The following is a 14118-nucleotide window of genomic DNA, read 5'->3' on the forward strand; positions in this document are numbered from 1 at the left end:
TGCGGGGCTGTTTCATTGCTGTGTAGACTTCAGGGCTCTGGCTGGAGCCTGAGCTCTGGGACTCTCCCACGCCCCCCATAACCATTAAAACTCCCAGTGACTTCAGTGGGGCCAAGATTTCAACCTATATCTCTTCACTGCCACAATCTGTAAGGACCCCATTTCACACCCCTTGATGGCAACAAAATGCACTACTTTTATATCATCAGGCTGGCCTCCTGGGTGGTGCTACTTGAAATGTAACAGAGGAGGAAGAGTAAAGCAGACTTTCCAGTGCAGTAAGAAATGCTTTATGACATTTTACTCTGTTATTTTCAAGAAGACAGTGATGTTATAACGGTGTTGATTTCAGGAGGCAACGTGACACCGTTAACATGTCATACTGTAGATTTTTTGACTGCATACCATTGTGTCTCGGGGGCTAAACTGCAACATTACACCAGCACTCTACACTGGGGTCCTTGCAGAGATGTATCCCTCTGCAAGAGCCTGGGGCGGGGACTTGCAGATCAAGAAGGTACAATGCCTCATGGAGCTTCCAGCTGTGCAGAGGCAGTGAGGGCTGCATCATCCCATACAGGGGTGCACGCACTGTGTGCTCCCTTCTGTGGTAGGGCAGGCATCCCTCCCCTTCTGTGCACTTCTCCCCAGGAGTAGTCCCTGTGCTCAGGAGTGCAGATTGTGCCCCTCGCCTGGTAGTGGGAGGGATCTCTGTAAAGAAATTCAGGTCACCACTGCGGTTCCTCCAGGAGAACATGAGCTGTAACTATGTAAGGCCTGACATCACCATATCTCCGGTGTTTTTAATCAACCATCTAGTTTAATTATTTCACTGACACTTATTGTCATTCTTGATATTTTTAAATTTTATTTTGGCTATTGATGATGACTCTTACTGGAGCCCCTGTGTATAGTCCATCAATACAGCTCCACCATTAGTTACCCAGGATTATGTCAAAAACGCTAACAGTCAAGGATGTAACAGTTTATTGAAGCAGCACACAACCCCGGTGGTTGCTGGGAGAGGCAGTTAATTAGACTCTATCAGTTTGCTATGCAGAATGCTATCTGGAAGGACATAGGGTTAGTCTTCCACTCATGCGCCAGGAGGCTCCAACCAAAAAGGCAAGAGCAGCCATCTAACTATAGGGTTTTATTTGTATTTTCTTTGAACTCAAGTATTGAAGCCTTCACAAGACAAGTTTTGTTTAATTCTTTCCTGGGTGTCAGTGTATGCGAATGTGCGCGTGTACATTCCACTCAAGGAGTACTTTAGCATATTACATGGCTGTCTTTTTTTGCTACTTAACAAAGCAATGGTTAAATAGTACTGACTTGAACATAAGCGACACCCTAGCAAATTCATATTCATTATTTGGAATTTGACATTTGAAAGTGAATCATTTATAGTGCCAATAAAATGACAGCTAATCCCTGCTATTTTGCAGTACACCAAATGGGTGCAGTAGCATTGCCTCTCATTCTTTGTTTCTCACCAGCCATTGGAAATCACTTGCACCGTATTCCAGTGAATATGAGCTATAATTGTGTTGGGCCTTACATCATCATGTCTCAAGCTTGAAGCCAAGCATAAAATTAGCTTAATATAATCTCTTAATTATAGAATTAAAAAAGCTAAGGGAAGAGGGAGGAGTAAAGAGATGGTTGACAAAAAGTGCAAGTCTTTTGTTTAGGTAGAAGTTCTAGCATAAAGTCCATTCGACCTAGAGATTTGTGAGTACCAGCAAAATCCAGGAAATTCATCCTTGCGTGACTCAGATGTGCTACCTGACACATCTGATTAAAACGGTCTATGATTTCAGCAAATGATGAAGCTTACTAAAGAATCTATTCTCCTACCCACCATCAGTTGTAATAACTTTAACTGAGATTACTGAGAACTATGGGTGCATATCAAAAAACACAAGCCCCTAAATGCCATGATCCCATATAACATGAAAATATGTTTTGCATCAACACTGCAAAAATTGAATGACAGTTTTTCTTACCAATGATTCTGTACACTGAGATAAAGACCAAAGTCAATAGTATAAAAGCTGTGTTCCACGTCCAGATGTCTGGATTTACAGCTGAAATTCCCAGGAACATGAATATAATAGTCTCAGATCCACTTGCCAACATTTTCATGGTGTACCTCACGGTGGTAGAAGACTGATCACAAATATTAGCCTTGACGTATTTTTGACAGCAGACACCACAGAAAGTTATCCTGAAAAGAAACCCATCATTTCTTTGAATAATAATATTTATTGCAACATATTTCTCTCTCTACTTTAGTTGCCAGACAGGGAAAAAAAGCTTCCAGTTGGTATTCTTGAAATAAATAAATGCATCTAAATGAATACTGTAGAAGAAAACATATCACAAACACTCACCCCCTAAGATAATGTTTAATTAGAGCATAAAAAACTCCAGCTGCCTCTGCCTTTCAACTTTCCATACTATTTCACAGTCAATACTTTCAAGCTTACACTAGATATAAACCTAAGTTGACATTTGCAGTAGGTTTTTCAGATCTTGAAAATACTGGCTATGGTGTTGCTCTGGTTGAGAGCCTGTGAAACAGTAGAGGCTAATAACAACTGAAAGTGGATAGGCAAAACTGAGATGGAAGGTATGCTCAGAACCAACAAACAGCAGTGGGGAAAGATCACACTGGGATTCAACACAGGGCAGGCAAATTTACTCTGCCTGTCCTGACACCTAGTTAGCTGATTACTGGGGAATTGGCCATGTGGAGAAAGTTTAAAAGAATAATATAATATTTGGCAGTTTAAAATCTGTAAGTAGAGAGAGCAGCTTGTCAGAGCAATACTCTCCTTTGTCTCATGCTTTAGAAAATGTTTGTGTTAATCACAAATTCTGTGGCAGAATGAAAATTTGAATTTCTATGCAGTTATGATCAAAGCACTAGCATTCATATAAGGGACCAACAAATAAGTATATTCTACAATAAGGGCCCTCATGCTGCAAAGCGGACCCTGGAAACCTCACTCCTTTTCAAGGCTGTATTTTAGATCTGAAACCCATTGCTTACTTATGATCATGATTTTAAGAACAGGTCTTTGGTTTTTTATGTGTAGTATTCTCTAGTTTTCCTCTGTGCTTTAAATCTAACATTTCATTGATTTTAAAAACCACACTCCATCTCCAGCGCTGCCAGGGAGAACAATAAAATAAAAGACTTACGCAAGGATGGCAGAAAGAGAAAGCATCTCTGCTGTGAGGTAGGACAGGTATGAGATCACAAACACAAATCCAGGTTCAATGATTCTGACATGCTTGGTGAAGCGAGTGACCAGGGAAAGCAGGAACGCAAAGACAATGCCAACAAATGTTCCACCCAGGCTCACCACAAAGAAAGACACTGAAACAAGGACAAATGCAAATTATACTGATTTTAAAAGAAAATCAATACCTTCTAACTGGCTTAATTATTACCGGCTTTCCTATCAAATGGTTAATGATATTGGGGGATGGTACTAGAACCCCATCTTTCTGAGACATAATTCAGCTACCTAAAAAAAACCTCTAAACATATATTTATCACTTTTGAATGCTTTGTATGTATATGGAATTCTTAAGGAAATTCAGGGAAACACAAGGTTTTATTGTTAGAGGTCACCACAGTAAGACTGCTCAAAATCCAAGAGTTTTCCCCAAACAAATTTCCCCATTACACCATAAAGACAAATTTTCCCGAGACCACATACAAAATTATATGCCTGGATCACCATTAACACAGTGGTACATAAAATAATACAATGTTTCCCTATGCTTAGAATGCGAAAGAACTGCAACATCTTAGACAACATTGCTTGGTAACCATTGTCAAATCCTGATTACTTAAAAGAGATGGGGAATATATATCTATATAACCCTTTAACTACAATGCTGCAGCTACAAAAGCCCTCCTACTAGAGGAAAGGAGTGGGTTAGAGCTAGGGCCATCCCTAACCATTTGGGTGCCCTACGCAGCATCCCCTGTGGGGGGGGAGGGCATGTGGGGCCCAGGCCTCCCCCCACCCAGGGTCTGGGAGACAGGAGCTGTGGGAGGCCACTTTTGGAGGGCCCACAGGCCCAGAGTGGCCCAGGGGATTGGCGGGGAAGCAGCCCGCTCCGCATCCCTTGCCCCAGCCCCAGCCGTGTTGCTTGCGGAAGGGCCTTGGGGAAAGGGATCCCCCCACCACCACCACTCACCAGCAGTGGCGGGAAGCAGAGCAGCCCAGCCCCAACCCGCTCTACTCCGCTAGCTCCCAGCCGTGGTGCTCTGCTTCCCACCGCCGGTAAGAGCCGGGGGAGGTCCTTTCCCCAACTCAAGCGACATGGCTGGGGCCAGGGCAAGGGAAGCAGGGTGGGCTGGGGCCGCCTCTCTCTGCTTCCCGCCGCCGGTGAGAGCTGGGGGTGATCCTTACCCCAACCCCTCACTCACCGGTGGCGGGAAGCAGAGTGCCATGGCTGGGAGGTGGCGGAGTGCAGCGGGCTGAGACCGGGTTGCTCCATTTCCTGCCGCAGCTGGTGAATGTGGAGTCGCTGGGGGAAGAGGCGGAATGGGAGTGGGCCGGAGCAGGGGAGAAGGGTAAGAAGCAGGGCGGAGGGAGTTGTCTGGGGCTCCACCTCCTGTAGGGACAGCCCTGCACCTTGCAGGGGGGGGCGGCCAAGGGATAGGGCTGGTCACCGGGGCTGGTGCTGCCGCATATGCCCCAAATTTCATGGTGCCCTACACAGCTGCATATGCTGCGTAGGCCTAAGGATGGCCCTGGTTAGAGCTGTTCTGCTGGACTGGCTCCAAAAGGGTAGGGATGGTAGGGCAGAATCAGGAAGAAAATATGCATAGTTGTCAAGTCAGGTAGTCTTAACCATCTAACACAACTATTACTTAGATTTCAGAGGCCAAGCTCAACACCCAGAGCTGCTACTCAGGAGGAAAATTCTTCTGCTAGAGTTCTCAAATATTGAGGAGGTACAAGTGTGGGTTTCTTCTTCTGGGGTGTGCCGCAGAACCTCAGGGTTAGAGATGGAAGGAAAAGGGTCTGTAAAGGTGTAGTGGGACACTTTCCCCACACCAGGCAGAGGAAGTGTTAAAGAAGGCCAGAGGGAGCCTATGCAGAAGCCTCCAATTAGAGGAAGGCTCACTAAGCGAGCCAATTGGAAGGTGGCTTGTTGCAGTGGCCAATCAGGGCCAGCAGGGGCCATATATAAAGGGCTGCTCAACAAAGCAGACTGAGTCTCTCCCTGGCCTGCTAGGGGGAAGGACTGGCTGCCTAGGAGCACCATGGCTAGAACAGTGCTGGACAGGGTAGCAGAGCAGAAGGAGCTTCTGGCTGACCACTGCCAGACTGAGGCCCTGGAGGAAGGGCAGTTAAGGTGCTAGGGCTGCCCCCACTTGCCCTGAGGGAAGTGGCCAACACAGACTGCAGTTTGCCCCTGGAGCAAGGGACTAGACTGGTGACTGCAGCAGGCCACTAAGGCGAGTGACTGGACTATAGACTGCAAGTTCCCCCAAAAATGGGAGAAACAGTGGAGTGGGGCACGGCGAGCGAGACACCACCAGAGGAGGGCGTCCTGTGGAAGGACTTAAGCTAATTCCAGAATGGCCAGCAGGAGGTGCTGCAGTGGTGGGTCGCACACTGCTACAAAAGGCCATAAAATGACAGGATTACAATGATTTATTATTACAATCCTGCAGACTTTTATCAATGATTAACATATAATTAAATTCTACGCACCAATGCCTTTTACGCAGTCCTCCCCAGTCACGTTATCAGCTCCCATTGCAACGAAAGAATCAAACACATTGTACAGCACCTAAAAAGAAAAGTAGCTTCTCTTAATATTTGTTCCTGAATCAAGCCAATTCAAATAATCACATGTATGGGTCTGGTAAATCCTGAAATTTTGTTAGACTGAGGTAAAAAAATCCATTTATTTTGAAGCAGCAAACTGTTTCAAGAATACATAATCAAACAGGAAGAGGCCAAAATATGATAAAAATGAAATATGTAGAATATATCTATCTGAAAAACTGGCTGTTTTGTCTGCCTGTGTCTCCAAGGGTCATCCATAGAGCCTAGCACTGTAGCAGCTAAGTGCTTGATGGAAGTTTTTTTAAAGAAGGCATGGATAGTAAAGAAAGATGAAGAAAAGTGAGAATTATGATAAATGGATTATAATTATCATTTTAGCACAGAGGGTGATTTGTGGGTTAAAAAAAATGTTTTAGGTTTTGTGCATCCAAAAGGGAATGGATAGGCAAAATAAATCACCAAGAAATTAAAAGCAAAATAATTTGATTATCAAATCATCTCTTCGATATTGTGTTTATTTAATTAAAATGTACGCTGGAGAATTCTACTTTGGTAAGCACCAAATGGGTCTCCGGGCAAAAATTAAAGAAATTGAGGATAATATTTGGGGAATTATGATAACACTTTCATTGCTACAGGAACAGGGCTAGTGAGGAGATGTTACAGAAATAACTTAAGTTAGCTAGGCTGTATTATATGTCTCTTATTCCTCTACATTGTAGTCCTCAGAGATATTTATACATATCCAACTGCTGACCACATTATTGCAACCCCAAGTATTCAAAAATCATGAGATTTTTAAAAACAATGCATTTTAAGTTCTGTTTATATGCTTTTTGGTTTCTGGGCCTTTACAAAGCACTGGGGTCACATTTTAAAACTTTTTCCTGAAACCATCAGGTCGAGAAACATTTTAAAAAATGAAAGTTGAGATTCCTTTGGGATTCTCCGGATTCCCAGAGCTGGGGCTTTAAGAATAATACCCCACATTGCAAGACTCTCAATAAAATCAGAAGAGCTGGTAACACTGCAACTTTTGTCATCTGATAAATGAATGTCACTGGGAAGCAACATTGTCAGTAATGACCGTGGAAGCAATCAGATAAATAGTGATGAAAGTTGGAAAGGCCAAGATGACATAAACAAAGAAGGTATGTGGGAGGTGTACATAGATTAAGAGCATATGCAAAATTGGACAAAATGAATACAAGCAGCTCAAAGAACTAGCAGAGGATAGCCCAAAACCTCGGGAAATAAATTTAGTAAATCATGATAGTCATGATGGCTAGAAATGGCAAATAAAGTATTTGTACCAGAAACGGCATTTTATGAGTTGTATTTATCCAACCAGGGAATAGGAACATACTACGCAACCTGCATGCCCTCTTCACATTCAGATAATACTTGCAACAAAATGTCTGCAAACAAGCTAATAGAACTTGCGTGTGGTAGCTGACAAGTGAACAGATAGCCACAGACAATAGGCTACTTTATTCCATGGTGGATATATTAGTCCAGAATAAACCCTCCAGAATTGGGGTGACTCTTGGATATGAAATCCTCTTACCACAGTTACAGCATCGTTCAGCAGAGATTCTCCAAAAACAATAATAAACAGAACTTCGTTGACATGAACTTCTTCAAACACGGCCAGTACAGCCACAGGGTCCACTGCAGCTATCAGACTGCCAAACAGAAGAAAGTCCAGTAGCCCAATGTCAAGCTGGCCTATGAAAACAAAACAAAAACTTACAGATATGTAAAACCACCAGCGAGATGAATCTCTGTATGGTCCTGAAGGAACCAGCCCCAAATTAGTAGCACACTCTTTACATAACAGGCCAAATTCTGCTCTCACTTACTTAGAATCAGTTCAAGGGAGTTACACCTATGTAATTAAGTGCAGAATTTGTCCTCAAAGCACATTTCTTGACTCCTTCGTCAGACAAAACTCCCACTGAAGCAAAAGTGAATTTTGTGTGAGTAAGCAGCATACGGTTGGGCAACCTCAAGAAAATTGATTATGGTATCAAACTAACTCAACATTTATTTCAGTATTTTTGTTCTCATCCAGGAAATTAACTTTGTTTAGTTCTTCTATAAAAGCACTTTAATTTCATGCTGAACAAAGGTTCCAGATTGATAGCCCTGGAAGCAGATAGCCTCTGAGTGTAACCACAGGACAGGGAACAGTAATGCAAGCATCTCAAACTGGAAGGTCGGCAGAATATAGGAGACCCTTAGGCCTGGTCTACACTGGGGGGGGGGGTTCGATCTAAGGTACGCAACTTCAGCTACGCGAATAGCGTAGCTGAAGTCGAAGTACCTTAGTTCGAATTACTTACCCATCCTCACAGCGCGGGATCGATGTCTGGGGCTCCCCCGTCGACTCCGCCACCGCCGTTCGCGGTGGCGGAGTTCCGGAGTCGACGGGAGCGTGTTCAGAGTTCGATATATCGCATCTAGATGAGATGCAATATATCGAACTCCGAGAAATCGATTGCTACCCGCCGATATGGCGGGTAGTGAAGACGTACCCTTAGAAATTACAAATACATGCATTTTAAAATGAAATATTTAAAAATAATTTCCTCCTTCACTTACTTGCCAAGCTGTGAGGCCACAGTTTTATTGATGATGTCACTAGCACTTCATCCATGCAGAGAGCCAAGTCATGTTTAATGACTCACTGTTTAAAAAGCCAAGTCGCCTGCTCGCCTAGAGAGACTGGAAATGTTGCCCAGGCAAGCGGACTGACAAGCAATTGGTTCCTTCCCTGCAGAGCAAGGAAGACCAAAGGAGCAGAGCAACCCTGGTCCTTCATAGGAGGTAAGGGGGTGACCAGGAAGCAGAGGAGCCCCCTGAAGTGCTCCTCTTTCTCAGGAGGGGAGGGAGAGGCAGAGGGTGGAGTGGCAGAGCCAACTGCTCTTTGCAGATGGCAGGAGAGGGGCAGGAAAAAAGTGTAGCACACGCACTTTTCCTTAAAGAGGAAGGGAGAGGCGCAGAGAAGCTGACATTCCTGCTAAGGGTCTCCTGGCACATCCCAGAATCCTGCAGCTCCAGAGAAGTTGTACAAACGGGTATGGAGTCCCATTCATTTATCTGGGGCTCAGAATTCATTAATGGGCAGAAGAAGGCACCTGAATTAATTAATGGGAGTCGGGCAGGGGGCAGTATTTATTAACTACAGGGAGTTCAAAATTCATGAGGGGTGGGGGAAGCAGGGCAGAGCCCAGAATCCATTTATTGAAAGGGATGGTGCAGAGCCCCATTTTATTAATTGATGTATATGTGCACCAGAAGTTATTTGCTTTGGGGTGAAGGGAACAGAACTGATGTATTTGTTTGGGAATAACAGTTTGGTAATGAACATTGAAGAGCTGTGGCCTTGGTGTGTTTGCAGCATGGCAGTGTGGGCACACTTCCCCCAGGCTCATCCGGTCTCTCCTTCTGGTGAGTATGTGTGGAGGTAACTTTTCAAGTCCAGAGTACTTAGGGATTGGCACGTAAGTGAACGAGGAACTTACTTTCAAATGTTTGCTACAATATGCATGGAGCTATTCATCCAGGAGGAGGACCCAAAATTGGAGGCTGGGTAGAGTACCAGACACAACCCACCCCCATCTGGCAGCAGCAAATAAGATGGGAGAGGAATAGAGACCATCTCTCCATACCATCACCAACAAGCAGGATAATATCATTTTCTGCAAAGCTGACAAGAATTACAGGAACAGAGACATTCCTGGTTTTCAGAAGCACATAGTTACTCTATTTATTTATAAAATGGAGACAGTCATCTTAATTCATGTTTATACAGAGTGGCGGTGAGCAGGGGAGGGGGCAGGTCACAGTCAGGTTTTTTGGGGGGGAGGGGAGCTTGAGTGATTGGGAAGCAGGGTGGCGTCAGTGGCAAAATATTTTCAGGCCTGGCAGAAAATTCTGAAGCTGGCCCTGCACCTGACTCCAAATAAAGATTCCGTAACATTCTTACCCTCCTTGCTGTGTTTAAGGAAGAGATAGCTCAATGGCAATAACTATGGATAGCATGACACTGTAAGACAGACGCCTTTAAAATGAATTGGCTCACCTACATCTCTTATCTGTTTTATATGTTACCAATTATGATTGCTGCTACATTCTTTAAGAACTTCCAAAAGCTAGTGAGCAAATACTGATGGGAAGGTTAGGGTACATCTATAACTATTACAAAATAGTGTCAAGGGAGGTGGGATTGCTAAACCTGAGTTTTACTTAGGCTACCAAACCTACCACCCATATCCTCTAATTCAATGCACTGCCTCTAAAGAATTATAGAACAATTGTCACTCTGGACGTCACCTGGAAGCTAGGACCTTGTCTACATTGCTAAACTTCATAATTGGAATTCATTAACTGGGAATTCACTGTCCGTGTAGTTCCACCAGTAATAGCAACAGTGTGAGTGCTAGTTTTATGATTGGGGGGAATCAGTCAGCATGACTTGGGATTGGTTTTCCTTTTTTCCCTTGTGAAGTGGAAGGGTGACAGTGAGCATTAGTTTAACATTTAAGTTATGTTTCTTCCAAATGTACTTTTAAAGTAGCATTTCCTTTTCATTATTATTATTATTTTGATCTTCTTGCATATTCTATACTTTTCTTCTGCAAATTGTAACATCCTAAGGACACTGAATATCATATTTAACAGGTGTTTCCACTCATTTAAATTGAAATCTACGTAATCCAGTTTAGGTGAGCTGCTCTCATATTGGGGAATAGATCAGAGTTAATCAATTACTAGTTCCACCTGTCAATGGAGTTGGAAGAAACATATAATCTGTTTGTTGCTTTTATCACAACTATGTCTTCAATGGATATACATCCATACATTCAGTGATATTAAACTTTCATCTTTGTTTGCCTGAATAATAAAATTTGAAGTAAAAACAAACAAAATAACAACCCCGCAATACTCCCTGGCACCTACTCTCCAGAGGATGACATGAAAGGTAAAATCCTCAAACTGGCTCCAAGAACTAAGAAGAATCCCAGTACCCTTCCTCCCCCAGCAGCTGGAGTGGGAGAGCTGGGTTTCTCTGTAGGTACTGTACCCAGACTTCTCTCCCTTCTTATATATCAGCATGCGGCTACTAGATTTAATCCTTTGGTTAGCTGGTATCATGTAAGTTTTTCAAGTCCTACTTATCTCTATTTGCGAGAGACATAGTTTGAATCAGGGACAAGCTTCTCTGGCCTTTTCCATAATGGCGATTAGAACTGATAAAGGATCTAATAGGTCATAATACATCATCCTGTCAACTAAATATGGTGCATACAGTGTATTATCTAGTTCTTTGTGCAGTCTCATTTTAAACGTTTTAAGCAATCAGGCCCATCCGTTTACAGATGACTGTGATGCATATGCTGTTGCAGGCTGTAGGATTGTCAAACCTATTCAACAGAAAGAGCTGAGTCCCATTTTTAACTGTGATTTAAGGGTTGTGGAATACATTTATTACTATACAACCTACTCTCAGTCCACAGTGGAATTCCCATTGCTGTCAATGAGAGTTTGCACAAAGATAAAGGGGAAAATATGGCCTTTATATTGTAACTCAATTTTAGTTATTGTAGCTAGTTAAAATTTTTGAGCACATTTCGGGGGGAGGGTTGGGAGGAAAGGTGCCGAAAATGGCCTTTTATTTAAAACAAACTTTTGTCTTAAGTGTTTCCTTTTTCCCAACATTTTCCATATTTTTAATTGTATTTGCAGAACATTTATCCAAATTTTTCATTAACAAAGTCATGTTTATAACATTTTCAAAACAAATTTTTTATTAAAAATGTCAGGACTCTTTTTATTTAACTGGTCTGTTACAAGCCCTGCAAAATGGAAATAATTTTGACGTTTCAAAATGTTTAATGATTTGTAAAAAATTACTTGTTCTAGTTATCAATCGTATTTTTTATTTAGTCATCTTATTGTCCCATTCAGCATCACTCACTGGGAAAATATTCTGATAAGTAGGGCAGAAATGGTTGTAGTCTTTTTTTTTACTTCGTTTCCCACCCTTCTGCTTTTTTTTTTCTCTCTCTCTCTCTCTCTCTCTCCTATCTTTGGGTGCCGCTTCTGTTCTTCCCTCTGCATTTCCTTCCCTGCAGGACCTCCCCATTCCCATCTTGGTGTGGACTTAAATCCCAACCCCTTCACCATCCCAGTACCTACAATGAGCATCAATTAAAAATTAATTATGACATTTAAAGTATCATCATTACGCTTTATAGACAGTTACACCTCATTGAGGGTAATGGAGGGCAACAGGGTAGTTCACAGCTCTTGAGTCATTGTTTCAAACTCAGAAAGACAACGCTGCCTGAGTGATGCTCTGTTCACATTGGAATCAAGCACAGTCACGAGGGTTTAGAAGCTTTCTATTCTTGGAAAAAGAGAAAAATAAGCTATGATTCTTTAGCATGTGAACGTAGGCCACACAAGACACATAAATACATTAAGTGGGCCAGACCTGACCTATGGGCCAGAGGTCTGACAACACTGCTTGATATATATCCTATGTGTAGGCCTCCAGCCACTAAAGGGGAATCCTATCACAAATAATTATAGGGCTGGATCAAACCACATTCTATCCAGTACAGGTATAAGGTATCTCACGTGCTAGCCAGTATGTTACAGCCACCCCCACAGCTATCTTCAGGTACAAAAATAAACCAATTTTGTTTACATGGGAGTGTAGGACTACTGCAAAACAAGGTAAGGCAATCTCATCCATTTAACTCCACAATAATGCCTTTTTTTAAGCAACAGCATTAAACCTTAGCACAAACACCCAGAACAATACTAGGCAAGTGAGAAATGGTTTCAGGCTGACAAATCCTAGCAACATGGCTGCCTAGCTTTACTGTAACCTCAGAAGCCAGTGTAAACCTGTCGGAGTGCTAATCCAAGTTTTCAATAAATACATGGAATCAGATCCTTAGAGACAACAAATTCCTTCCTTCCAGCTCTCCTTTGCAAGGAACATCTTTTTCTCAGAGGTTGCCAGATCAGCATACAGACAATGGAAGTTTTCTTGTGTTCATTTGCCCTCTGCTTATCTCTGCTTTACAAAGTTAAGGCACTGAGGTGAGCAAAAGTACATTCTTCCAAACAAACAATCAAAACTATGAACCTGTTCTTACAGGACTTTCTTGCTGCAGAAAGCTATCAATTTTGGCATTCAGACACCATAGTGATAAGCACCAGAGACACACTAGATTAAATAAAGTACAGAGAAAATAGACAAAACAGATCCTGACCAACTTTAAAAGCCTTGAAAGGTATACAGATTTCATATTTGATTAAAAATGGTAAGGCAAAGTATATCTGAGCCAAATTTAAAAAAAAAATTCTCAAATTTTGCAGGTATAAAATTGTTGATTCACTCAATTGTGCCTATAAACTTAAAAAAATGTAAACATCTAGCTATATAATTTGTGGTCCTACTCTGTTAGACCTCTAGGTAGGATTTTCAAAGCAATGCAGGGAATGAAGCCACATGTTTTCCATTAAATGTAATGGAAAATAAGTAGCTAAATCCCAGGCACTACTTTAAAAATCGGAACCCCAAAATTACTGTTATTTCACCTGTAATGGATGGTGGGAGCAACCTTTGAGGCTATTTCTGACCCTTTATGTTTAATCATGGTCTGCTCCTTCATGGCAGATTTTTCCCTCTCTAGAATCAGAGTTCACTTTAGAAGATATTTAGTGGAGTAACAGTATTGGATCAGATTGCCTCTGTTTGCTCCTCTGTGGGTGCATTAGGAAACCACTAGCACTATTCTTTTTGCACCTGAGCACAAAGCTTCCGGAATCATGGAGCTTGAGTTCCATGAGTAATAGGTACTAGAAAGTCATAGTACAGGTAGATGTGCTACACACCCTGGAGGAGACATATCTGAACAGCAGTGCAGCCATGACTCCATTCCCCCTTGTGGTCTTCTGATTTGCTAGTGTTGAGTTGCTAGTGGTCCAAACATGGTGCTACTACTACACCTCCCCAAAAAGATGTAACAGCTGTTGCTATGTATGCTTCTCATATCACCCCAGAGACATTACGCATTCATCAGTACTACATAGGCAGAATGCCCCTTGCAAATGCCACTTGGTATTACAGGTCTTCAATCTTACTCTAGCATGGTGGTTTCTAGCTTTAAATGTTGAAACAATGACCTATTATATAAATACACTTAGAGGGTCCTTGCTTAATTCATACTAGAGCTGACTGGAGGACAATTCTGTTTCGCAGCAACTT

At 42.4% G+C, this 14118-nt stretch overlaps 1 protein-coding gene across 9 annotated transcripts in view; it reads right to left on the reverse strand.

The window, feature by feature from the left end:
• The window catches only part of SLC9A3 (solute carrier family 9 member A3), a 215276-nt gene that overhangs the window by 24916 nt on the left and 176242 nt on the right, over positions 1–14118 (reverse strand). For all 9 annotated transcript variants that reach the window (XM_039526818.1, XM_039526817.1, XM_039526815.1 and 6 more), the window contains 4 exons: positions 7396–7556; positions 5751–5829; positions 3211–3388; positions 2010–2230 (listed from right to left, as the gene is read on the reverse strand). In XM_039526818.1, coding sequence (XP_039382752.1) covers positions 2010–2230; positions 3211–3388; positions 5751–5829; positions 7396–7556 — 639 coding nt within the window. The remainder of the gene's footprint in view (positions 1–2009; positions 2231–3210; positions 3389–5750; positions 5830–7395; positions 7557–14118) is intronic.

The sequence above is a fragment of the Mauremys reevesii genome, linkage group 2, assembly GCF_016161935.1.
Source record: "Mauremys reevesii isolate NIE-2019 linkage group 2, ASM1616193v1, whole genome shotgun sequence".
Classification (NCBI taxonomy): Eukaryota; Metazoa; Chordata; order Testudines; family Geoemydidae; genus Mauremys; species Mauremys reevesii.